General features: G+C 47.9%; 1 protein-coding gene across 7 annotated transcripts; it reads left to right on the forward strand.

Annotated features, from left to right (window-relative positions):
* On the forward strand, positions 1-26,312 carry ZSCAN2 (zinc finger and SCAN domain containing 2). 7 transcript variants are annotated; one of them, XM_063638612.1, is made up of 4 exons: positions 16-188; positions 3,398-3,911; positions 13,965-14,000; positions 18,344-18,645. In XM_063638612.1, exons 2-4 carry the CDS (start codon positions 3,506-3,508, stop codon positions 18,376-18,378), a joined length of 477 nt encoding a protein of 158 aa, XP_063494682.1. In that variant the 5' UTR covers positions 16-188; positions 3,398-3,505; the 3' UTR covers positions 18,379-18,645. The 7 variants fall into 7 exon arrangements, with proteins under 7 accessions (XP_055133331.1, XP_063494680.1, XP_055133333.1 ...); XM_055277355.2 differs by lacking the exons at positions 13,965-14,000; positions 18,344-18,645 and adding exons at positions 4,044-4,136; positions 22,871-26,312 and having other exon boundaries at positions 28-188; XM_063638611.1 differs by having other exon boundaries at positions 28-135.
* Positions 26,313-26,778: the final 466 nt, after the last annotated feature.

Genomic DNA, 26,778 nt, shown 5'->3' on the forward strand with positions numbered 1-26,778 from the left:
GGGCGGGCCTCTCCCGTCCATTGTTCTCGGTGCCCCACGGGCTTGAGCCGGGGTGAATCTGGAGGGGCCGGGCCGAGCCCGGGGGCGCTTTTGTACGCGAAGCAGCCGCTAGAGCAGGACCTGGTCTCCCGAGAGGTGAGTCGGAGAGGCAGGCCTGGAGCCGCGCGGACCCCGAGCAGTAGCCCGAGGTGAGGGAATAGCGGGCCTGGAGCCAGCTGCTGGCAGCTCTGCTGGGGGAGGGGCGTCGGGGTCGCGCTGCATGTCCTGCGGGCCCTGCAGCCCAGATTTACGCGCCGGCTCCGCGCCGCGAACCGTCCCGGACGCGTCTCTCTGGCGGAGAGCTCCTTGCGTCTCCTACCGAGAAGCGCAGGCTTTGGACGGGAAGGGGCATTCGACGACATCCCGCGCAGCGTACACGTTTTTACAGATGGGGAAACTGAGGTTCAGAGGGGGCGTGTCGTGCCCCAAGTCAGACCGCAAATTAGCTGACCCGGCACACTTTTCCCAGGCTCCCAAGTAGGAAGAGTTCTCTTACACCATATGCCAGTGTTTCTTCTAGTCACTTGAGTAAATACACGTTGAGAGCTTCGGTTTTCCCAGTAGCTTTTATTTTCTTTTTGTCCTTTTTTTTTTTTTTTTTTAGCTTTTGTAAACTTTTCTCCCCTTTTCATTGAGGGGGGGTTGTTAGTTGAGTCTTTATGATATAGTAATGATTTTTTTTAAAATTTTTTTATTTTTGTAGAGACAGGGTCTCACTCTGTTGCCCAGGTTGGTCATGAACTCCTGGCCTCAAGCCATCTTCCCCCCTCGGCCTCCCAAAGTGCTGGAATTACAGGCGTGAGCTACAGCACCTGGGCTAAAAATAATTTTGTATTGCTTTTATAATATTTTAAGTCGTTTGCAATTCCACTGCTTTCAATACTTTGTAGATGCCGTCCCGTTCTTTTTTCCTGTGAGTTTTTTTTTTTTTTTTCTTTGAGACGGAGTCTCGCTCTGTCACCCAGGCTTGAGTGCAGTGGCGCGATCTCGGCTCACTGCAAGCTCCGCCTCCCGGGTTCACGCCATTCTCCTGCCTCAGCCTCTCCGAGTAGCTGGGACTACAGGCGCCCGCCACCACGCCCGGCTAATTTTTTTATATTTTTAGTAGAGACAGGGTTTCACCGTGGTCTCGATTTCCTGACCTCGTGATCCGCCCGCCTCGGCCATCCAAAGTGCTGGGATTACAAGCGTGAGCCACCGCGCCTGGCCTTTTTTTTTTTTTTTGAGACGGAGTTTTGCTCTTGTTGCCCAGGCTGGAGTGCAGTGGCCTGATCTCCGCTCACCGCATCCTCCGCCTCCTGGGTTCAAGCGACTCTCCTGCCTCAGCCTCCGGAGTAGCTGGGATTACAGGCATGCGCCACCACGCCCGTCTAATTTTGTATTTTTAGTAGAGACGAGGTTTCTCCGTGTTGGTCAGGCTATTCTCGAACTCCCGACCTGAGGTGATCCGCCCGCCTCAACCTCCCAAAGTGCTAGGATTACAGGTCTGAGCCACCGCGCCCGGCTGTGAGTTCACTTTTAAAGGGAATTGAGGACTTGCTGTGTCTATGGTTTTTCTGCCCTGCTGATTTTGTGTTTATCCATTATTTTCATATCAGAAGGATTATCTTAAATCATTAATGATTAATCTTTGTCAGTATAATGTTTTTTTTTTGAGACAGAGTCTCGCTCTGTCGCCTAGGCTGGAGTGCAGTGGCGCAATCTCGGCTCACTGCAAGCTCCGCCTCCCGGGTTCACGCCATTCTCCTGCCTCAGCCTCTCCGAGTAGCTGGGACTACAGGCGCCCGCCACCACGCCTGGCTAATTTTTTGTATTTTTAGTAGAGACGGGGTTTCAACGTGGTCTCGATCTCCTGACCTCGTGATTCGCCCGCCTCGGCCTCCCAAAGTGCTGGGATTACAAGCGTGAGCCACCGCGCCCGGCCTGTCAGTATAATTTTTTAAATATTAAAAACATACAGCGTAATGTGCAGATCTTAAATTTCATATGTTTGCTCTTGTGCCGCCATTGCCAAATGAAGATATTGAAAATTTCCATCATCCTAGAAGGCTCCTTTGAGCCCCTTTCCTGTCATTACCACCCAAAGGTAGCCGTTATTATAACAGTTTATTTTCTTTTTTTTCTTTTCTTTTTTTTTTTTTTTCTGAGAGTCTGGCTCTTTCGTCCAGGCTGGAGTGCAGTGGCAGGATCTCGGCTCACTGCAACCTCCTTCTCCCAGGTTCAGGCAATTCTCCTGCCTCAGCCTCCTGAGTAGCTGGGATTACAGGCGCCCGCCACCATGCCTGGCTAATTTTTGTATTTTTGGTAGAGACGGGGTTTCACTATATTGGCCAGGCTGGTCTCGAACTCCTGACCTCAAGTGATCCGCCTGCCGAGGCCTCCCAAAGTGCTGGGATTACAGGCAACCGCGCCAAGCCTATAGTACAGTTTCTAATACATGCTACTATATGGGTGTGTCATAGTTTATTAGCCATTCCCTGCTGCTGGATTTTTAAGGACTCAATTTTTTGGTTTTTTTTTTCAAGATAAAGTACTGAGGGGCCGAGGCTGGATTGGAGAGTATAGGCATGTTTTAAACTTCATACTTAAAGTATGGTAATAATGCAGTTGAGATATTGCCTTTCTTCCAATGAAGCTCAGAGTGCTTTGACATTTGATCCATTGCTAATCCGTAAGATGCCCCCATAAAAACAGAAACATGAGTGTTATTGTCTTTATTAGGTGGTCACCGAGTTTGGTGACTAGGTTGTATATTAGGTCAAGGTCACACAGTGCAAGTCGAAACTGACTTATGAGAGTCCTCAGTATTTCAGTCATGGGTTTTTCCCGGGGACTTTGCATTTGTGATAGTCATTCTTTGGTGTTTTGGAAGGAACAATGCTGTATTTTTTTGTGCTTGGGATATTTTTTTTTTTTTTTTTTTTTGAGACAGAGTCTCACTCTGTTGCCTGGGCTGGAGTGCAGTGGCGAGATCTCTACTCACTGCAACCCCCGCCTCCTGGGTTCAAGAGATTCTCCTGCCTCAGGCTCCCAAGTAGCAGGGACTACAGGCCCCCGCCACCACGCCCGGCTAATTTTTGTATTTTTAATAGAAATGTGGTTTCACATTACCTCAGGTGATCTGCCCACCTCGGCCTCCCAAAGTGCTGGGATTACAGGCATGAGACACTGTGCCCAGCCTTCTCTTACCACAGAGAGATGTTTTCAGGAATAAGCCATTTTTTCTGTAAGAGGAACAGGAAACGTCTGTTGGTTTGCATATGTAAGGACCACTTGGTGGTCTGACCTGGGCTTTTGTGAGTTAGATTGCTTTAGGACAGTCTACCTATAGATTATGGTTCTTTTTTTTGTTTCTCAGAGGGACTACTTGTTGATATTTGAGGAGGGAGGTGTCTTACCTGAGAGCCTGGCTGGAGAAGACTGAGGTCCAAGGCTTGAAGCCTAAGTGATTGCCCCAGGACCGTGGATGATGGCTGCAGAGATCCCGAGAGTGACCACTTCGCTGAACCCCTTGGTCCAGGTGCCTCAAGAGGAAGATAGACAGGAGGAGGAGGTCACCACCATGATCCTGGAGGATGACTCCTGGGTGCAAGAAGCTGTGCTGCAGGAGGATGGCCCTGAGTCTGAGCCCTTTCCCCAGAGTGCTGGCAAGGGCAGCCCCCAGGAGGAGGTGACCAGGGGACCACAGGGTGCACTCGGCCGCCTCCGAGAGCTCTGCCGGCGCTGGCTGAGGCCAGAGGTACACACCAAGGAACAGATGTTAACCATGCTGCCAAAGGAAATTCAGGCTTGGCTGCAAGAGCATCGGCCTGAAAGCAGTGAGGAGGCAGCGGCTCTGGTGGAAGACTTGACCCAGACCCTTCAGGACAGTGGTGAGACGCAGAACCTCATAGGGAGAGGGCGGGAGCACCCTAAAGGTAGAGGAGTGTGGTGTTTCGGAGGAGGAGAAGGTGGTGTCCAAGACAGAGTGGGGGGCCAGCGCCATCCCTCTGCTCTGTCTGCAGGCAGTCAGCGTGTTCATCAGCCTTTTAGTGTCCTCACTGTGTGCAATGTCAGCTCCAGAACTGCTAGGTGGGGCTTAGAGCTACATTTGAATTGTAAGCACAGTTTTTACTTCTATGTTTATTTGGAGTGGTTGGGAAGGTGATGGAAGTTAAACGAGATGGAGACCCCTGGCACCTTCACTTGGTTGTGCAAGAAACATCCAAATAGTTCTTGGAATTAGAGAAAACAATCTGATATTTTCAACATGATTTTTTTTCTTTTTTTTTTTTTTTTTTCTTTTTTGAAACGGAGTCTCACTCTGTCACCCAGGCTGGGGTGCAGTGGCACAATTTTGGCTCACTGCAAGCTCTGTCTTCTGGGTTCAAGCAGTTCTCCTGCCTCAGCCTCTTGAGTAGCTGGAATTACAGGCGCGCGCCACCACGCCTGGCTGATTTTTGTATTTTTAGTAGAGACGGGGCTTCACCATGTTAGCCAGACTGGTCTCAAACTCCTAACCTCGTGATCCGCCCACCTCAGCTTCCAAAAGTGCTGGGATTACAGGCATGAGCCACCACGCCTGGCCCCAAAGTGGTTATTTTTATGAAACCAAGAGAAATGACAGGTAAATCAGCTAATAACTAGGGACTTTCTGTGGTATAAAGTAATCCTGGGCTCTTAAAATCGTAATTTCAAACTTGAGCTCTTTGCAATAGTTACTCTATTTTTTTCCGGTGTTACTAATAAGTATTGGGATCCTGGCTTGCCGTTTAACCGCTCTGTCTCCCTCCTGGTTTTCCGTTGTAAAGTGGACTCACTTGATGACCAAATATTTACTTCAGATGTACCCGTGCCTTTGGGGCTGTCTCAGGGCTCGAAGGATATGGCTGCCTTTGTGCTGATGAAAACTACGGAAGTTCAGAGAAGGGAGCGTGGAGAGGAGAGGTCAGGTCAGAGAAGGCTTCCTGGAGGAGGTGACACCTAAGCAGGAGGTTGTAGAAGGGAGTAGTGTGTGGCAGCTGAGAGGAGCTGTGCTGAGCAGAGGCTCGGAAGGGCAGAGCTACGGTAGTTTATACCTTTGGGTGACAGGAGAGCTGGCTGATTGGAGTGGCAAGCGTGTTTTTAGGAAGTGGTAGGAAGTAGAGTTTGGGGGAAGGGTGGGTGAGGGCTTGGACTGAATGTCTTTGGCCTCAACGGGTTCTTGAACTAGGGCCCCAAGGGGCATGGGAGGAAGCGGAGTTTGGCAACAGGATGTAGGTTTGATTAGGGTAGTGAGAGGCTAGGGGCAGGAGAGCAGCCAGGAAGCTCTCTTGTCTTCGGGTGTGCAGTGATGGGGGTCAGCCCCAGATGGGGCACGTGTAAGAAAGAACTGATACTCACCATGGCTAGCACTTTCCAAGCTCTTTCTGCAAGCCAGGAAATATGCTTAGCATCTAATGTGGAAAACTCATGTAATCTTCACCACCCTGGAAGATAAGCAGGATTATCATCACCAGAGATCCCTTAAGATCATGTGCCTTTGTACCAGGCAGAACCAAGATTTGAACTTACGTGTCTGCGGACATGGCCCATGTTTTTAAGCATTGTCACATGTTTGATTCTAAGAGACACTTCCTAGTGGGTGTTGGAAGTTGAGGATGCAGATGGAATTAAGACAGTGACTACAGAGCATCTGGCCTGGAGGATTCAGAGGACTGGGAAGAGAAGAGAAGGAAACAAGGGGGTTTGGGGCAGAGACCATCACAAACTCCAGGGACTGGGAGAATGAGTAGAGCTGTCCTCTGGAGAAAGGGACTGATGCTGAAGGTCTGCAGTGACCCAGTCCTGCCCTGGGCACCTTCAGGCCTGTCTCACTAAGAATCCATTGTCATTTCACAGATAGGAAATATAAGTGCAGGATGCTCACACGGCTGTTAAGTGGTAGAGCCAGGATTCAAACCCAGACCTGTCTCTGCATAGAGATCTCAGTTTTGCTTGAAGCAAAGTGCTTGATTTTCTTTGGCCCTGAAAAAATAACTGCATTTTATTCCTCCTATTAAAATAAGCAAACCTGTCTCCCTATTACACAACTGTCTTTGCTTCCCTTCTGGTGGAGGTGACCAGTTTGTAATGAACTTCTGGATCTCCAGTCAGATACTATGGAGGGGAGAGTGATGGAGGGCTGAGGAGAGGCCTCAGGTTGTTATTTGGTTGGGGAGGCACAGAGCAGAGGTTCAGGTCTCAGCAGGTGTCAGAGGTGATTACAGCCTTTCCTATCCAGCTTGCAGCAGGGACTTTGTGCCTTTCATCTTTAACTGGGCACCTGAGATGGGAACCAGTGGGGACCATCCCAGACACATGGGTTTGTCTGTCCCCTGCCTTCTGTCTCTGAGATTGTCCTTGTTGATCTTTGTTTAACAAACGCCCTGACCTTCCTCATGATTGCTCACAGGAGTCCCTGCATTTGTCTTCATCCCTTCTCAAACATTTACTCGACATAAGGCCGCGTGACCTCTATTCTGTTTGTCCAGCTTATGACCTTTGGACACATTCACCCAGCACAGAACACTTCCAGGCCTGGTTAGTCAGTGGCGATTTAATGTTTTTCTAACGGGAACCTCTGGGCACTCACAATTCAAGTACCTTCTAATTCTAATGAAGATCGGACCTATATTAATAGATTAAGTGGCAGAGCTTATGTCTCTCTGTGACTGTTTCCTGAGGACATTTTACTCTCCATACCCAGCCCTAATCCAGGTGTGTGGAGTTTCTCACCTGAATTCTTGGAGCAGCTGCCAAACTGAACCTGTCTTCAGCTTCTGCCCCTTCATCGCAGCTCTTCCACTTCTACCAGAGTGATGGGGCACTCCTGCTTAAAAACCTTCATGAGCTTCCCAGTATCTACCAAATCAAGCATGACCTCCGTGTTCTGCTTGGAATCCGTGGCTCTATGGGACCTGACCCAGACCTCCCCTGCAGTCTGTTCCAACTCCGACCCCCCATGCTCTATCACCACTCCATTCATACCAGATCTTGCTCTTTCTTGAACACAGCCTGTGCTTTTGTTTTTGTTTTTGTTTTTTTGAGACAGGGTCTTGCTCCGTCCCCCAGGCTGGAGTGCAGTGGTGCCATCTGGGCTCACTGCAACCTCCACTTCCTGGGTTCAAGTGATTCTCCTGCCTCAGCCTCCCAAGTAGCTGGGATTACAGGTGCGTGCTACCATGCCCAGCTAATTTTTGTATTTTTAGTAGAGACAGGGTTTCATCACGTTCGTAAGACTGGTCTCGAACTCCTGACCTCAGGTGATCCACCCACCTTGGCTTCCCAAAGTGCTGGGATTACAGGCGTGAGCCACCACTCCTGGCCCTTGCTCCTGGATTTTTGGCATGGAATAGCCTTGTCCCATCTCTGTGATAAAATCCCAGTTGTTCTTTGAGTGCCCACCCGTGGAGACCCTCTTCATAAAGCTGCTCTTAAACCCTGTCCCTTTTCCCCATCCCCAGTTCCACACACCTGGGAGCACCTCTAATCACCTCTGCTAGAAGTCGTCTCCCCCAGAACATTTGGATTCTCTCTCTTGGCTTTTTATCATAGTTCACCTTCTTTTCTGTTTATATGAATACTTGTCTTATTTCTTCTAGGAACCTGTAAAATCCTAGAAGACAAGGAACCTGTCTTTTTCCTTTCTCTTTCTTTCCCCCTCTTCCCTCTCTTCCACACTACTCCCTCTTCCTTTCCCTCTCCCTTCAGTATCATGAACCTCTGAGGCCCACCCTAGAACTCCTGAATCAGACACTTTGAGGGTGGCTGGGCGCGATGGCTCACAGCTGTAATCCCAGCACTTTGTGAGGCCGAGGCGGGTGGATCACTGGAGGCCATGAGTTCGAGACCAGCCTGGCCAACATAGTGAAACCCCCATCTCTACTAAAAATACAAAAAAAATCAGCCAGGTGTGGTGGCATGTGCCTGTAATCCCAGCTACTTGGGAGGCTGAGGCAGGAGAATCGCTTGAACCTGGGAGGCGGAGGTTGTAGTGAGCCGAGATTGCGCCATTGCACTCCAGCCTGGGTGACAGCAAGACTCTGTCTCAAAAAAAAGAAAGAAAGAAACTTTGAGGGTGATGCCCAGCATTCTTCTAAGTGATCCTGATTCAGACTCTAGTTTGAGAACCTCTGCACTAGACCTCTGTAGACCTCTGGTTCTCAAACTCAGCCGCACATTAGAATTACCTGGGGGCCTGGAGCCTACTCCAGGGATTCTAATTTTCTGATTTAATTGGTTTAGGGTATGGCCTGGGCAAGGGAGTTTTGAAAGTGCCCAGGTGGTTCTATTATGCAGCAAAGTGTAAAGACCACTGCCGTGGAGCTTTGTTCCTCGGGGTGGTCAGTGGGCCAGCAGTATAGGCTCACCTGAGAGTTTGTTAGGCATAGGACTGTCAATCTCACCCAGCCCTGCTGAAGCAAATTTGCATTTGACAAGATCTCCAGGTGATTCCTATGCTCTTTGAAGTTTGAAAAGCACTACCCAGGAGAGGAATAGAGGTTATCAACTTCTTGCCTACTCTTGTCCAACAGTTGAGTGAAAGAGTCACAGCTGACCTCTCCAGCCATCCTCAGCATCATCTGGCTTTCAGCCATCAGAGGCAACAGGTGATTTGTTTTGAGCTTGCTGCCCCAGCAAAATGCTCCCTTAATGACCACAAATGAACACATACATTCATTTGTCTCAGCCAGAAAGGGAGTGGAGAGTGGTAGAGCTTATGTCTTTTTAAAGCTACAATTCTTAGCTTCAAAACAAAATTACTTATATATATATATATATATATATATATATATATATATACACATATATATCTGATATATATCACATGAGATATATATACATATATATCTATTATATATCTGATATATATCATATGAGATATATATATACACATACATATCTATGATATATATATCTCATATGATATATATATATGAGAGAGAGAGAGAGACAAAGTTTCACTCTGTCAACCCAGGCTGGAATGCACTGGTGTGATCATAGCTCACTGTCACCTCGAACTCTTGGCCTCAAGTGATCCTCCTGTTTCAGCCACCCAAAGCACTGCGATAACAGGAATGAGCCACTGTGCCCAGCCCAAAAATTACTTTTAATTTACTCAAATATTTGAAAAGTATACCAGACAGAATTCTTAGGGAGCGGTAATGTTACACCTATGAAATGTTTGGCATTCATTTATTTCACCTGATAACCGTCCATTGGTGTTTTTATCAGCGGTTTTTCAAGCAGCCAGAGTTCAGGGGGAACGATGCTCCCAGTCCCACTGGGCTTGCCAGGGTAGCGCTCTAATGCGGAGAGCCCCAGTGAGAATGGAGCTGGGCATACCCTATATCGGAACCACTTCTCTATTTTAGACCAGTGTCTGAGACACAGGGGTAGGTCACAGTCAGGCAGGAAGGGGCTGGAGAAGAATTTTGAGCCAAACACACACCAAAGCACCAAAGATTGTGACCAGTTTATTTCATCGTTACAGAAAAGTCAGGTCTATCCCCTATTGACATGAGTCTTCCCCATGTTCATTCTGGTATGCTCTATGGTGTGGGACAGAAAGAGGAGGCCTGTGGCCAGGCGAGGACACGCAGGGCCCTGTGAATGGCCATGGGAATTTGTGCTATGCACGTGAGGCCAGAGCACACGTGGCAAGTGCAAGAAATACAAGGACCATTGGCTTAGATCGAGCTATGGTGGCAGCTTTTGTCCACTGACAGATAAGGGGAGAGGTCCTGTGGCCCTTTAGGAACTGTTCCAGTGAAGGATTTTTGGACAGTGGTCAAATCATTTTGAAAAAACTAAAATTGGATACCTACTTTACAGCTTACAAAGAAATAGATCCCTGCTTTACAAGTTACACAAAAATAGATCCCAGATGGATTATAGATCTGTAATAGACAGGATCTGAAATGACACATGAGAGAATATTTTTGTAATCATAGCATGCGGGAAGGACTTTCATGTTTGTTTGACAGGAACCTCTAGGCACTCACAATTCTATAAGTATGAAGTGTGAATAAGCAATACAGAAGTCATCAAAGCTAGATTGGACTCAAAACAGAAGTCTTTCCTTTTTTTTTTTTTTTTTTGAGATGGAGTCTCACCCTGTCGCCCAGGCTGGAGTGCAGTGGTGCCATCTCGGCACTGCAACCTCCGCCTCCCGAGTTCAAGTGATTCTCCTGCCTCAGCCTCCCGAGTAGCCGGGACTACAGGCACCCACCACCACTCCCGACTAATTTTTGTATGTTTAGAAGAGATGGGGTTTCACCATGTTGGTCAGGCTGGTCTCAATCTCCTGAACTCAGGCAATCCGCCCGCCTCTCCCTCCCAAAGTGCAGGGATTACAGGCGTGAGCCACTGCGCCCAGCCAAAACAGAAGTGTTTCACATAAAAAACGATACTGTGAATCAAGTTAAAAGACAGCATACACATTAGGAGGAAATATTTGCATCCAAGTCTGTAATGTAGCAGATCATGAGTCAAAATCCTTGATCTACAAGAGCCTCTGCAAATTCATAAGAAAAATCAACCAAGTAGAATAAAAGGTAAACGATATAAACAAGCAATTTAGAAATGAAGAATTAAAAATTATGAAAATATGGCTGGGCGTGGTGGCTCACGCCTGTTATCCCAGCACTTTAGGAGGCCAAGGTGGGCGGATCACGAGGTCAGGAGTTCGAGACTAGCCTGATCATCATGGTGAAACCCTGTCTCTATGAAAAATACAAAAATTAGCTGGGCATGGTGGCGGGCGCCTATAATCCCAGCTACTCAGGAGGCTGAGGCAGGAGAATCGCTTGAACCCGGGAGGCAGAGGTTGTAGTGAGCTGAGATCGCACCACTACACTTCAGCCTGGGCGACAGCGAGATTCCGTCTCAAAAAGAAAAAAAAAAATATGTTCTTATGAATTATCAGGGAAAATACCTATTACAGCAAGATACTATTAGATACTATTATTGCACCTAGCAGACCATCAGATTTAAGAGTGTTTCTAGGCCAGGCGTGATGGCTTACACCTGTAATCCTAGCACTTTGGGAGGCCAAGGCAGGTGGATCACCTGAGGTCAGGAATTCAAAACCAGCCAGGCCAACGTGGTGAAACCCCATCTCTACTAAAAATACAAAAATTAGCTGGGCATGGTGGCATGCGCCTATAGTCCCAGCTACTCAGGAGGCTGAGGCAGAGAATCTCTTGACCTGGGAGGCAGAGGTTGCAGTGAGCAGAGATCACACCACTGTACTCCAGCCTGGGCAACAGAATGAGACTCTGCCTCAAAAAAAAAAAAAAAAAAGAAAAAGAGAGAGATGGGGTCTCACTCTGTTGCCCAAGCTGGTCTTAAATTCCTGGCCTCTGCCTTGGCCTCCCAAAGTGCTGGGATTACAGGCATGAGCCAACATGTTTAGCCCATATATTATTTTTTATTATTTTAACAATTTTTAGAATACAGGTCAATAGCGTTAAGTACATTCACATTGTTGTACAATCACTAGTATCTATCTACAGAACTTTTTCCTCTCAAGCTGAAACTCTGTGTCCATTAAACCATAATTCTGCATTCCCCCTCCCCCAACCCCTGGCAATGACCATTCCACTTTCTCTGTGATTTTGATGACCCTAATACCTCGTATAAGCGGTTTGTCTTTTTGTGTCTGGCTTTTTTCACCTAGTATAATGTCCTCAAGGTTGAGGCCAACCCATGTTGGAGCATGGGTCAGAATTTCATTTCCTTTTCTTTTTTTTTTTTTTGAGACGGAGTCTCGCTCTGTCGCCCAGGCTGGAGTGCAGTGGCGCAATCTCGGCTCACTGCAAGCTCCGCCTGCTGGGTTCACGCCATTCTCCTGCCTCAGCCTCTCCGAGTAGCTGGGACTACAGGCGCCCGCCACCACGCCCGGCTAATTTTTTGTATTTTTTAGTAGAGACGGGGTTTCACCGTGGTCTCGATCTCCTGACCTTGTGATCCACCCACCTCGGCCTCCCAAAGTGCTGGGATTACAAGCGTGAGCCACCGCGCCCGGCCTTCATTTCCTTTTCAAAGCTGAATAATATTTCACTGTATGTATATACCATATTTATTCACCTGTTGATGGACATTTGGGTTGTTTCCACCTTTTGGCTGTTTTGATTCATGTAATTCTTGAACATGATACACAAATATCTGTTCTAGTCTGGGCTTTCAGTTTTGGGGGGGTTATATACTTAGAATTAAAATTGCTGGATTAGGCCAGGTGTGGTAGCTGACGCTTACAATCCCAGCACTTTGGGAGGCCAAGGTGCACGGATCACTTGAGGTCGGGAGTTTGAGACCAGCCTAGCCAACATGGTGAAACCCTGTCTCTACTAAAAATACAAAAATTAGGTGGGCTTGACAGGAGGTGCCTGTAATCACAGCTACTCCAGAGGCTGAGGTAGGAGAATTACTTGAACCTGGGGAGGCGGATGTTGCAGTGAGCCAAGATTGTGCCACTGCACTCCAGCCTGGGTGACAAAGCGAGATCTTGTCTCAAAAATAAAAAATAAAAAAAGCGAGACATTCTTACCTATATCCTTAATGCCTGACTCATTTCTGTGTTTTGGGAGGCTGAGATGGGAGGTGAGAGGATCACTTGAGCCCAGGAGTTCAAGGCAAGCCTGGGTGACATAGTGAGACCCCATCTTTTAAGAAAAATTTAGCCAGGTGCAGTGACTCATGCCTGTAATCCCAACATGTTGGGAGGCAGAGGCGGACGGATCACGAGGTCAGGAGTTCGAGACCAGCCTGGCCAACATGGTGAAACCCTGTCTCTACGAAAAATACAAAAAAATTTAGACGGGCATGTGGTGGTGTGCACCTGTAATCCCAGCTACTGGGGAGGCTAAGTTAGGAGAATTGCTTGAACCCAGGAGACAGAGATCACGCCACTGCACTCCAGCCTGGGTGACAGAGCAAGACTCCGTCTCAAAAAAAAAAAAAAAAATTTTTTTTTTTTTAATTAGCCAGGCATGGTGGCACACACCTATAGTCCCAACTACTTGGGGGCTGAGGTGGGAGGATCTCACTTGAGCCTGGGAGGTCAAGACTTAAGTGAGCCGAGATCCCACCACTGCACTCCAGCCTGGGAGACAGTGATATACTGTCTCAAAAAACAACAACAGGCCAATCGTGGTGGCTCACACTGTCATCCCAGCACTTTGGGAGGCTGAGGTGAGTGGATCACCTGAGGTCAGGAGTTTGAGACCAACCTGGCCAACACGGTGAAACCCCATCTCTACTAAAAATACAAAAATTAGCTGGGAGTGATGGTGGGCGCCTGTAATCCCAGCTACTCAGGAGGCTGAGGCAGGAGAATCGCTGGAACCTGGGAGGCAGAGGTTGCCAAGATCGCGCCGATGCATTCCAGCCTAGGCGACAGAGCAAGACTATCTCAAAAAACACAAAACAGAAAACAACAACAAGAACAAAGTGGGCCGGGCACGGTGGCTCACGCCTGTAATCCCAGCACTTTGGGAGGCCGAGGCGGGCGGATCACGAGGTCAGGAGATCGAGACCATCCTGGCTAACACGGTGAAACCCCGTCTCTACTAAAAATACAAAAAAAAAATTAGCCGGACGAGGTGGCGGGCGCCTGTAGTCCCAGCTATGCGGGAGGGTGAGGCAGGAGAATGGCGTGAACCCCGGGGGGCGGAGCCTGCAGTGAGCTGAGATCGTGCCACTGCACTCCAGCCTGGGTGAAAGAGCGAGACTCTGTCTCAAAAAAAAAAAAAAAAAGAACAAAGTGGATGTCTGGGCCATCCAGCCTCTTACTCATAAGCCTGCTTCCTCAGAAGCCGCCTCCCTACATCTACTCATATCCACAGAATGTGCTCCTCTTGGCATCCTGGAGTAGCCAAAGCCATTTCTATCAGTAAAATTTTTTTTTTTTTTTTAATTCCCAGCTGCCACCATCTCCTCTCATCTCCATTCACAACATGGTAAGAATATTATTTTTGTGTCTGACCAAAACCAGTTTCTGAGTTTTCATTTTCTTAATTGGCCACCAATAAATAAAGGAGGGACTCGCCTCCCTAGAACGTGCTCTGCTGTGTGCTCTGGATCTCATAGGGGCCAGCCTTTCTCAGGGAGCCTGGAGGGGGCCAGGGATCCCTTATTCTTCCCGGCTCAGTGACTTTTTCCCATTTTGGAGGCCTTTGTCAGGCAGATCACCTGAAGGGCCACTCTTTTCTGTCCTGTAGAATGACTCCTGTGTCTCTGTGTTCTCAGAGGGCAACTTGTGAAGAACTGCCAACCCTCCTTTGGTCTTCACTGGATAGCAGCGGTCTTTGTAAAGATAGGACTGGTCTTTGAGCAGTACAGTGAAGGGGTTATTGGGCCTGGATTCTACTTAGAGGGACCTCTGTAGTGAGGTTTATGATATGTTATACAGCAGCGTAGAAATGACCTTCTAAGGGCCAGGCGTGGTGGCTCAAGCCTGTAATCCCAGCACTTTGGGAGACAGAGGCAGGTGGATCACGAGGTCAGGAGATCGAGACCATCCTGGCTAACACGGTGAAACCCCGTCTCTACTAAAAATACAAAAAAATTAGCTGGATGTGGTGGTGGGCGCCTGTAGTCCCAGCTACTCGGGAGGCTGAGGCAGGAGAATGGCATGAACCCGGTAGGCAGAGCTTGCAGTGAGCCGAGATCATGCCACTGTACTCGGGCCTGGACGACAGAGTGAGACTGTGTCTCAAAAGAAAAAAAAAAAAGGAAATGACATTCTAACCAAACTTGGGATTGGGAGGAATAAGGTGGTTTTATAGGATATGTTCTTTGATTGTCTTATTTGTAATACCTGGGAGTTCAAAGACTTGACATTTAAAAGAAGATAGCCCCATAAATTAAGTATCACACTTAAAGGCTGCCAGATTTTAAAGAAATTCTTTCATATGTTCATCTAATAGTTTGATGATGCTATTTGGGTTTTTTGTTTTTTGTTTTAACATTTAAATCTTAGGTCCATTTAGGATTTGTCCGTTTCTGGGTCCAGCTTGTATTTTTCCATTTGAATTGAATTTTTCCAGTTTTCCCTAACTAGTTCTTCCAGCATCATTTATTGTATGTTGTGTCTCTTCTCCATGGATTTAAGAGGCCAACCGTATTGTATGCTAAATTTTCATAGTCATTATACAGATTCTCTTTTCTGTTCTCCTGGCCTGTCTATTCATGTTCCACTTGTATTAAATTCTGAACTTAATATCTATTGAATCTATTTCTGGAGTTTTTATTTTGTTTATTTGGTATGATTGTCTATTAATGTTTTAATTATTGAGATTTCATAATGTTTTTGTTTTTGTTTTTGAGAGAGTCTCGCTCTGTTGCCCAGGCTGGAATGCAGTGGCATGATCTCGGTTACACTGCAACCTCTGCCTCCTGGGTTCAAGCGATTCTCCTGCCTCAGCCTCCCAAGTAGGTGGGATTACAGGTGCCCACCACCACACCCAGCTAATTTTTGTATGGGGTTTCACCATGTTGGCCAGGGTAGTCTAGAACTCCTGACCTCAGGTGATTCACTCGTCTCGGCCTCCCAAAGTTTTGGGATTACAGGCGTGAGCCACTGCACCTGGCCGAGATTTCATAATGTTTTAACATCTGACAGAGATAGTCCCTCTCCACTCCAATTTCAGTCAATAATCTTTTTTTTTTTTGAGATAGAGTCTCACTCTGTCACCCAGGCTGGAGTGCAGTGGCGCAATCTCTGCTCACTGCAACCTCCACCTCCTGGGTTCAACGATTCAACGATTCTCCTGCCTTAGCCTCCCAAGTAGCTGGGATTACAGGCATGTACCACCGTGCCCAGCTCATTTTTGTATTTTTAGTTGAGATGGGGTTTCACCATGTTGGCCAGGCTGGTCTTGAACTTCTGACCTTGTGATCTACCCACCTCTGCCTCCCAAAGTGCTGAGATTACAGGTGTGAGCCACTGCTCCTGGCCTCTTTTTTTTTTTTTTTTTTCCCCAGAGACAGAGTCTCTCTCTGTCACCCAGGCTGGAGTACAGTAGCATGATCATAGTTTACTATAACCTCAAACTCCTGGCCTCAAGCAGTCCTCCTCCCTGAGGTTCCTGAGTAGCTGGGACTACAGGCAAGTGCCAACACACCCGGCTAATTTTGTTATTTTTTGTAGAGATGAGGTCTTGCTGTGTTGCTCAGGCTGGTCTTGAACTCCTGGCCTCACGCAGTCCTCTCACCTCAGCCACCCAAAGTGCTGGGATCCTGGCAATAATCCCATCTTTCTTAATGTTTATTTTTGCAAACCTCTACTGCAGCTGCATGCTTTACCAGTTTTAAATGTGAATTCTTTGAACTCCCAGGTTATTACAGATGAGGCAATCAGCGAACATATCCTATAAACCACCTTATCTCTCCCAACCCCAGTTTTGGTTAGAATGTCATTTCTACACTGCCGTATAACATTTACAAGCTCTGTAATCACCCTAATTGCCATGGTAGTTTTAGTCTTCATTCTAAAGTTAAATTTATTAGGTGTTCACCCCCCTAGCAGTCCATTAATTTGTGTACGTTCAAAGCTGTTTGCCTATAGGTTTATACTTGAAGGATAGTTTTGTCGAATATAGAGAAATCTTTTTTTTTTTTCCTGAGATAGAGTCGCCCAGGCTGGAGTGCAGTGGCGCTATCTCAGCTCACTATGACCTCCGCCTCCTGGGTTCAAGCAGTTCTCCTGCCTCAGCCTCCCGGGTAGCTGGGATTACAGGCACGTGCCACCACACCCAGCCTGAATATAGAGATCTGAAACCAGTTGATTTTCTTTCCCCTTGTAAGTGATTTGATCCTTTTGGTGTTGTCCACTGGTCTCACTGTTAGCCACCCTCGGTTAGTTTTTGTTGGCCCATGGTATAGCTTTCACAGGTTCTTATATCCTTATAGGTTATATCTTTAAGTATTAGTTCTTTTTTTTTTTTTTTGAGATGGAGTCTCGCTCTGTTGCCCAGGCTGGAGTGCAGTGGTGCGATCTCAGCTCACTGTAACCTCCACCTCCCGGGTTCAAGCGATTCTCCTGCCTCAGCCTCCTGGGTAGCTGGGACTACAGGTGTCTGTCACCACACCCAGCCAATTTTTGTATTTTTTTAGTAGAGATGGGGTTTCACCATATTTATTGGTCAGGCTGGTCGCGAACTGCCGACCTTGTGATCCGCCCGCCTCGGCCTCCCAAAGTCCTGGGATTACAGGCGTGAGACACCGCGCCCTGGCCTTTAAGTACTAGTTCTATTGCTTTGTTTTTTTGAGAACTCCAGTTATGTTTACTGATTGTCCTTTTGCCTAACTTCTGTTTCTATCTTTTTGTTTAAGATAGGGTGTCACTCTGTCACCCGGGCTGGCGTCCAGTGGTACAAACATGGCTTACTGCAGCCTCTGCCTCCTGGCCTCAAGCAATCGTCCTGCCTTGGTCTCTTAAGTAGCTGGGTCTACAAGTGTGTACAGCCACACCTGGCTAATTTTTGTATTTTTTTTGTAGAGATGATGGGGTGTTGCCATGTTTCCCAAGCTGTCCCAAACTGCTGGGCTCAAGCGATCCACCTGTCTTGGACTCCCAAAGTGCTGGGATTACAGACCTGAGCCAACGCACCTGGCCCTCCATCATTCTTTTTAATCCTTTTAACCTGTTCCTTTGTTTCCATTTCCTGTCATTGCTTTCTTATTTTGGTCCTCTTTTTCCCATTCTGTGCTTTCCAAGATGCCTATTCCCATTGTGCTCCTTTTGCTGTTGTCATCATTTCTCTGGCTGATTTTCCCTCCTTTCCTGAGTTCTTCTAGTGTACATTTAATCTCTTCCCGTTGTCTCACCGTCCCTTCTTCAAGCTCTACTCTGTGGTATTCCTTTATAAAGGCAGTTGCCTCACTTAATTAATTATTTTTATGGATGGAAATGATCACTTTTCTCAGTAATAGTAATTCCTTGGGCCGGGCGCAGTGGCTCAAGCCTGTAATCCCAACACTTTGGGAGGCCGAGGCAGTTGGATCACTTGAGGTCAGGAGTTCGAGACCAGCCTGGCCAACATGGTGAAACCCCATCTCTATTAGAAATACAAAAACAGTGAGCCGGGGGTGGCGGTGTGCACCTGTAATTCCATCTACTCAGGAGGCTGAGGCAGGAGAATCGCTTGAACCCGGGAGGCAGAGGTTGCAGTGAGCCAAGATTGTGCCACTGCACTCCAGCCTGGGCGACAGAGTGAGACTTCATCTCACAAAAATAAATAAATAAATAGCTTGGATTAATGTGCGTGGGTCAAAGGCTCTTTCCTTCTCTGCTTTCCAGAAACAGCTTCCTGCGTACATGGCTGCCCTGTGTGATTCCGGTTGCAGCCTCACCTCCTTTGCCTCTTTGAACCAAAGAAGCCAGCCCTGCTTACCCCAGTTCCCAAACACAGGAAGTGACTTTCTGCCTGAGCTTTCTGAGTTCTGTTCCCTCTCACCCCAGGGTTTTCCATGCTTATTCATTGCACTTCCTTCCTCATTGCTTCTACCCAGTCTGCTGTTTTGGGAAGCCCTGACATGTATTTTGGTGTCTACATATTTTATCTTCTGATTTCACTGAAAATAAAATTGGATTTTACTTGTTTTCCTTGTTGCTTCCGAGCTCATTCGAGAGCTAACCAGTTCTGATTTTAAAACAGCAAAAACAGCCTTATTAGCTAATGTTACCTATTCAATTACTAAAATCACCCAAAAATATGTTTTTGGGCACATTAGTTTGCTAAAAATAAATCAGGGCCTTGGCCTGCAGGTTCTTCTAGAAGAGAGATGATAGCAGGGCTCTATGCTCAAAACTTGCCAAAAAACTGTCTTCCGGCCAGACGTGGTGGCTCACGCCTATAATCCCAGCACTCTGGGAGGCTGAGGTGGGCAAATCACCTGAGGTTGGGAGTTCGAGACCTGTCTGACCAACATGGAGAAACCCTGTCTCTACTAAAAATACAAAATTAGCCAGGCGTGATGGCACATGCCTGTAATCCCAGTTACTTGGGAGGCTGAAGCAGGAGAATCGGTTGAGCCCGGGAAACAGAGGTTGCAGTGAGCCAGGATCGCACCACTGCACTCCAGCCTGGGCAACAAGAGCAAAACTCTGTCTCAAAAAAAAAACTGTCTTCCATGGCCAGGCGCAGTGGCTCGCGCCTGTAATCCCAGCACTTTGGGAGGCCAAGGCGGGCGGCTCACTTGAGGTCAGGAGTTTGAGACCAGCCTGGCCAATGTGGTGAAACCCTATCTCTACTAAAAATAGAAAAATTAGCCACGCGTGTTGGCGTGTGCCTGTAGTCCCAGCTACTCAGGAGGCTGAGGCAGGAGAATTGCTTGAACCTGGGAGGCGGAGCTTGCCCTGAGCCAGGATTGCGCCCCTGCACTCCAGGCTGGGTGACAGAGTGAGACTCCAGAAAAAACCAAAACTGTCTTGCAGGAAGTTGAGGAAGCACAGAATTCCTGGTTCTGCCAAGTCAGAGTATACCTTGTGCCTGTATCTGTCCCCTAGTGATATGAGGGGTGGGGCTGGAGGGCAATTCTATGAACCCACAGATTACCAGCAGCATGTGTGTCAGTGTAAACATAGAGTGTAATTATATGCCTGTTTTCAACTTTAAAGGTGATCTTATGGCCAGGAGTGGTGGCTCATGCCTGTCATCCCAGCACTTTGGGAGGCCAAGGCAGGAGGATCACTCAAGCCCAGGAGTTTGAGACTAGCCTGGGCAACATAGCAAAACCCCATCTCTGCAAAAATACAAAAAAGTTAGCTGGGTGTGGTGGCATACATCTGTGTAATCCCAGCTACCTGCAAGGCTAAGGTGGGAGGGTCACCTGAGCCCAGGAAGTCGAGGCTACAGTGAGTTGCAGTCTCGCTACTGTACTACCACCTCGGTGACAGACTGAGACCTTGTCTCAAAAAAATAAAAAATAAAAATAAATGTGATCTTAAATTGACTGAAGGCAAGAGTGGAGCCCAGGTCCTGCCTGAGAGGGGCATGTCCAATTTTATCATGTTCGTATGTGAGAGTTTACATTAACTTAGAGAAAATTAATTGAGCATCTAACCTTAAATAAAGTTTTTTAGCTTTAATAATAGAAATGTCACTAGGAGTTCCAGCGCGGTGGCTCACGCCTGTAATCCCAGCACTTTAGGAGGCCCAGGCAGGCGGATCACCTGAGGTCAGGAGTTTGAGACCAGCCTGGCCAACATAGTGAAACCCCATCTCTACTAAAAATACAAAAATTAGCCAGGCGTGGTGGTGTGCACCTGTAGTCCTAGCTACTCTGGAGGCTGAGGCAGGAGAATCTCTTGTACTCAGGAGGCTGAGGTTGCAGTGAGCCGAGATCCCGCCACTGCAGTCCAGGCTGGGTGACCAAGTGAGACTCTGTCTCAAAAAAAAGAAAAAAGTGCAGCTTTTTTTAGGATTGAGGTCAAGAGGGAAATGTCCTCCTCAGGCTCATCAAGAGGACATTGTATGGTATAAACAATGTCATCAACAACTTCCTGGCAGCATTAATGTTCCCAACAGCCATTAATTTTTTTTTTTTTTTTTTTTCGAGACGGAGTCTTGGCTCTGTTGCCCAGGCCGGAGTGCAGTGGCGTGATCTCGGCTCACCAAAACATCCACCTCCCGGGTTCTAGTGATTCTCCTGCCTCAGCCTCCCAAGTAGCTGGGATTACAGGTGCCTACCACCATGCCCGGCTAATTTTTTTGTATTTTTAGTAGAGACGGGGTTTCACCATGTTGGTCAGGCTGGTCTCAAACTCCTGACCTCAGATAATCTACCCACCTTGGCCTCCCAAAGTTCTGGGATTACAGGCGTGAGCCACCATGCCCAGTGTCAGCCATTAATTTCTAATGACACTTCTTAGAGTGTCAGCCAGGGCTGTGAAGCCAACACACTGTTCAGTAAACACACTTCTGCCGGGGGTCAGAATAGTGTGATCCAGGCTCAGCTCTCTGCTGCTTTGGCCTCATCCTCGGGTAGATTTTACAGTCCCTCATCTAAGGAAGGGGCCATGTTCTTCTAGCAGTCCTCCCTAATGATTTCTTTTACTCAGGTATTTGGGCAGTGGAAGGTTTAACAAGTTCCTGGAAGACATTTTATATTACCAATTAAAGATCTATTCATGGCTGGGCGTGGTGGCTCACACCTATAATCCCAGCACTTTGGGAGGCCGAGGCGGGCAGATCAAAAGGTCAGGAGATCGAAACCATCCTGGCTAACATGGTGAAACCCTGTCTCTACTAAAAATACAAAAAATTAGCTGGGCGTGGTGGCGGGCGCCTGTAGTCCCAGCTACTCGGGAGGCTGAGGCAAGAGAATGGCATGAACCCGGGAGGCAGAGCTTGCAGTGAGCCGTGATCGCACCACTGCACTACAGCCTGGGCCACAGAGCGAGACTCTGTCTCAAAAAAAAAAAAGATATGGGCCAGGCGTGGTGGCTCGCGTCTGTAATCCCAGCACTTTGGGAGGCCGAGGTGGGCGGATCACAAGGTCAGGAGATCGAGACCATCCTGGCTAACACGGTGAAACCCCATCTCTACTAAATACAAAAAATTAGCTGAGCGTGGTGGCAGGCGTGCCTGTAGTCCCAGCTACTCAGGAGATCGCGCCACTGCACTCCAGCCTGGGTGACAAAGCGAGACTCCGTCTTTAAAAAAAAAAAAAAAAAAAAGATCTATTCATAAACTCCCACTGCAGACAAATTTGAGGGCTCTTTTAACAATCCAGTTAACTTGCTTCTAGTCATTGGTATACACACCTAGAGTCCTTATTGCACGGGCTCTGTCATCTTTCCTGTGTCTTAAATACAAAGTAATGAGGTCATAAACACCAGATACATGTTAATACAAGAAATTATTATATAAGCTCCTCTTAAAAGGAGACTGAGCTTCAGGGAAATGTCTATGATACCAATAAAAAAAACTCATTCATGCACTCATGACATTGAATTCAGCACCAGGCATTATGGTGAGTGTGGGGGTAATTGGGTAGGTACCCTGTTTTATGTCCTTTAAAATTCCCACCTGACCTCATTTTCAGATGAAGACACGGGTAGTGGGGACATGGAACCCAAATCTTTAAGGCTTTGAAATTCTGGGTGATTGCCACAAAGATTATGAGGCCTGACAACCAGTCGGAATGAAATAAGCCTGGGTTTTTTTTTTTTCTTCAACTTTTAAGTTCAGGGGTACGTGTGCAGGATGTGCAGGTTTGCTACAAAGGTAAATGCGTGCCATGGTGTTTTACTGCACAGATCATCCCACCACCTGGGTATTAAGCCCAGCATCCATTAGCTATTCTTCCTGATGCTCTCCCTCCCCCTCCCCCACAGGCCCCAGGGTGTGTTATTCCCCTCCATGTGCTCATGTGTTCTCTTCATTCAGCTCCTGCTTATAAGAGAAAAGATGCAGTGTTTGGTTTTCTGTTCCTGTGTTAGCTTGCTGAGGATAATGGCTTCCAATTCCATTCATGTCCCTGCAAAAGATATGATCTCATTCCTTTTTATGGCTGCATAGTATACCATGGTGTATATGTACTACATTTTCTTCATCCAGTCTATCATTGATGGGCATTTGGGTTGATTCTATGTCTTTGCTATTGTGAATAGTGCAGCATTGAACATATGTGTGCATGTATCTTTATAATAGAATGATTATATTCCTTTGGGTATATTAAACCTGATTATTAAAGGCTTTCAGGATTTCCTAGCCTCTTTGTGTTCACTGGAAGTTTAATTTTTATAAATTCCCCTTAGTTTCCTTTTGTCATCATGACAGGGAGTTGAGTAGACATTGTATGTTTTTCTTCATTGTTTCAGATTTTGAGATACAGAGTGAAAATGGGGAGAACTGTAATCAAGACATGTTTGAGAATGAATCACGTGAGATATTCTCAGAAATGCCTGAAGGTGAAAGTGCTCAGCACTCCGATGGGGAAAGTGACTTTGAGAGAGATGCTGGCATCCAGAGGCCCCAGGGACACACCCCAGGTGAGGACCACGGGGAGGTGCTCTCTCAGGACAGGGAAGTTGGCCAGCTCATAGGCCTGCAGGGCACCTACCTGGGGGAGAAGCCCTACGAATGTCCCCAGTGTGGGAAGACCTTCAGCCGGAAATCCCACCTCATCACACACGAGAGGACCCACACAGGAGAGAAATACTACAAATGTGATGAATGTGGAAAAAGCTTTAGTGATGGTTCAAATTTTAGTAGACACCAAACCACTCACACCGGGGAGAAGCCCTACAAATGCAGAGACTGTGGGAAGAGCTTTAGCCGGAGTGCCAACCTCATAACCCACCAGAGGATCCACACGGGGGAGAAGCCCTTCCAGTGTGCTGAGTGTGGCAAGAGCTTCAGCAGGAGTCCCAACCTCATTGCACATCAGCGCACCCACACGGGAGAGAAACCCTACTCGTGCCCCGAGTGTGGAAAGAGCTTTGGCAACCGATCCAGCCTTAACACGCATCAGGGGATCCACACTGGAGAAAAGCCCTATGAATGTAAAGAATGCGGCGAAAGCTTTAGTTACAACTCCAACCTAATCAGACACCAGAGAATCCACACAGGAGAGAAACCCTACAAATGTACTGATTGCGGGCAGAGGTTCAGCCAGAGTTCAGCCCTCATCACCCACCGGAGAACCCACACAGGAGAGAAACCCTACCAGTGCAGTGAGTGTGGGAAAAGCTTCAGCCGCAGCTCCAACCTGGCCACGCACCGGAGAACCCACATGGTGGAGAAGCCCTATAAGTGTGGGGTGTGCGGGAAGAGCTTCAGCCAGAGCTCCAGTCTGATTGCACACCAGGGCATGCACACAGGGGAGAAACCCTACGAGTGTCTGACGTGTGGGGAGAGCTTCAGCTGGAGCTCCAACCTCCTCAAGCACCAGAGGATCCACACGGGAGAGAAGCCCTACAAATGCAGCGAGTGTGGGAAATGCTTCAGCCAGCGCTCCCAGCTCGTAGTGCACCAGCGGACCCACACAGGCGAGAAGCCCTACAAATGCCTCATGTGCGGAAAGAGCTTCAGCCGGGGCTCCATTCTGGTCATGCACCAGAGAGCCCATTTGGGAGACAAGCCCTACAGGTGCCCTGAGTGTGGGAAAGGCTTTAGCTGGAACTCAGTCCTCATTATACATCAGCGAATCCACACTGGGGAGAAGCCCTACAAATGCCCCGAGTGTGGCAAAGGCTTCAGCAACAGCTCTAACTTTATCACACATCAGAGAACTCACATGAAAGAGAAACTTTATTGAAGTGGCAAAGAGCGAAAGTGAGGGACTGGCCTGGAGTGGGAGTTGCCACACTGCCCCAACAGTGATTCCCTTTCAAAGAGCTGTGCTTCCTAAACATTCTGGGGGGTTTTGCCAGAATCTTCCCCTTGCTTATCCTCATTTCCAGGACACTGTCGTTTTAGTGGTCTGAGTCAAGTCCCGTATACGTTCAAGAACAGGGCATAGGAGTGGAAGGTCTGGAAAGTTGGGTCTTTTTCCCTTACATTGGGTGACTTGATTGGCCCCCTCTGGTGTTTCCTCTGTGCCTCAGTTTCCTCTTTGGTAAAATGGGGGGGAAATGTTTCTCCGTGTGGAATGGAAGACAGCATGGCCCACAACGTGGGCCGAGTCCTCAGAGAAATACTGGAAATCACTTGTGTGGTTCTGGTCGTTTTGTTGTTTTGCTGCCACTCTGTTGGGCTAAGGTGCCTTCACCCCAAGCAGTTAGTGTTCCAGGGCTCCCTGCGCATGCTAGAATCTCCTCTTCTGGCTTTGGTGTCTTGGGCTTTGATTTCAGGTCAAAATGGAGGGGTTTCTCCAGTTCTGAGTCACCCACATGAAGGTAAAGCCCCTTTCTATTTCCAGAAAGCGTCAGGAGCACAGAAACTTGAGGAAGTACAGCCTGGAGCCAGTGTCCCAGTGTCCTTTCCATTGGTAAGAGTAGGACAGGGCCTTCAGGAAAGGGGTAAACCGAGGACATTTCAGTGCTTGCTTTTGTCTCTGGCTACTGTCCTGTGGTACGTCAGCTACCAGGGGAACACATTTTTTCTCGTGGGGTTTTGTCCTGGAGAGTGTAGTGAAGTCCGAGAGCCCCAGCTGCCAACCCATGGTGGATGGTAACTTCTGTCTCATCAAGGGTAAAACAGTCCTGTACGCAGCAGGGTGGGTTTGTGCCTTTGGCCCAACGGATACATAGCCCCATAATTTCTGAATTATTCTATGCACTTGTTTCCCTCTTCTTTTATTTTTTATTTGATATATGCCAACCTAGAATCCTGTCGGGTAGCTTTTGTATACTAAGAACATTATTATTTTTTATTATTTTTTTTTTTTGAGACAGAGTCTCACTCTGTCACCCAGGCTGGAGTGCAGTGGTGCGATCTCAGCTCACTGCAAGCTCCACCTCCTGGGTTCACGCCATTCTCCTGTCTCAGCCTCCCAAGTAGCTGGGACTACAGGTGCCCACCACCACCCCCGGCTAATTTTTTTTTATTTTTATTTTTAGTAGAGACGGGGTTTCACCGTGTTAGCCAGGATGGTTTCGATCTCCTGTCCTCGTGATCCGCCCGCCTTGGCCTCCCAAAGTGCTGGGATTACAGGCATGAGCCAGCACACCCGGCCAAGAACATTATTTTTATTATATTTATTTTTTTTTTTTGAGACGGAGTCTCACTGTCGCCCAGGCTGGAGTGCAGTGGCGCGATCTCGGCTCACTGCAGGCTCCGCCCCCTGGGGTTCACGCCATTCTCCTGCCTCAGCCTCCCGAGTAGCTGGGACTACAGGCACCCGCCACCTCGCCCAGCTAATTTTTTGTATTTTTAGTAGAGACGGGGTTTCACCGTGTTAGCCAGGATGGTCTCGATCTCCTGACCTTGTGATCCGCCCGCCTCGGCCTCCGAAAGTGCTGGGATTACAGGCGTGAGCCACCGCGCCCGGCCGAGAACATTATTTTTAAAGAAGTGCTAACTTTGAGGATGTATCTGTTCCCTGGAGATATTTGGGCTTGAATCAGGAGTTTGTCCTACAGGTGTTGCCCTTGATTTCGGGGTGCTACCTGGGCTTTGTTCTCGAGATCCTTGCACCTGGAGAGTGAAGACGGGCATGATGGCAGGTGAAGGGGTTTGCTGTGAAGGAAGAGGAGATAAGGCGTTTCGAGGAAATGGGAAACTGCCTCCTCCTACACATGGGGCCTGTGCTCAGAATGGGCTTAGTTCTTATAGGATGGATGCTCAGTATTCCTTAATAAAGTAGAGTTCCATTCTTTTCCTGAGTCTGTCTTTTACTGTGTTAAAAACCTGAACTAGGCTGGGTGTGGTGGCTCACACCTGTAATCCCAACACTTTTGGGAGGCTGAGGCGGGTGGGTCACGAGGTCAGGAGATCGAGACCATCCTGGCTAACACAGTGAAACCCCGTCTACTAAAAATACAAAAAATTAGCCGGGCATGGTGGCGGGCGCCTGTAGTCCCAGCTACTTGGGAGGCTTAGGCAGGAGAATGGCATGAACCCAGGAGGTGGAGCTTGCAGTGAGCCGAGAGTGCACCACTGCACTGCAGCCTGGGTGACAGAGCAAGACTCCATCTCAAACAAAAAGTCTACAATAAATGGTACAAAGAGCTGGCACAGTGGCTCACACCTGCAATCCCAACACTTTGGGAGGCCGAGGTGGGTGGATTGCCTGAGCTCAGGAGTTCAAGACCTCCCTGGGCAACATGGCAAAACCTCGTCTCTA

The sequence above is a fragment of the Symphalangus syndactylus genome, chromosome 5, assembly GCF_028878055.3.
Source record: "Symphalangus syndactylus isolate Jambi chromosome 5, NHGRI_mSymSyn1-v2.1_pri, whole genome shotgun sequence".
NCBI lineage: Eukaryota > Metazoa > Chordata > Mammalia > Primates > Hylobatidae > Symphalangus > Symphalangus syndactylus.

Excerpts from the sequence above, each read along its gene's own strand:
- ZSCAN2 (XM_055277355.2), top strand. The coding sequence starts at position 3,506 with ATGATGGCTGCAGAGATCCCGAGAGTGACCACTTCGCTGAACCCCTTG. Across the intron at positions 3,912-4,043 it reads CCAGACCCTTCAGGACAGTG|GCAGTCAGCGTGTTCATCAG; the intron begins GTGAGACGCAGA and ends CTCTGTCTGCAG. Across the intron at positions 4,137-22,870 it reads CTTAGAGCTACATTTGAATT|ATTTTGAGATACAGAGTGAA; the intron begins GTAAGCACAGTT and ends TCATTGTTTCAG.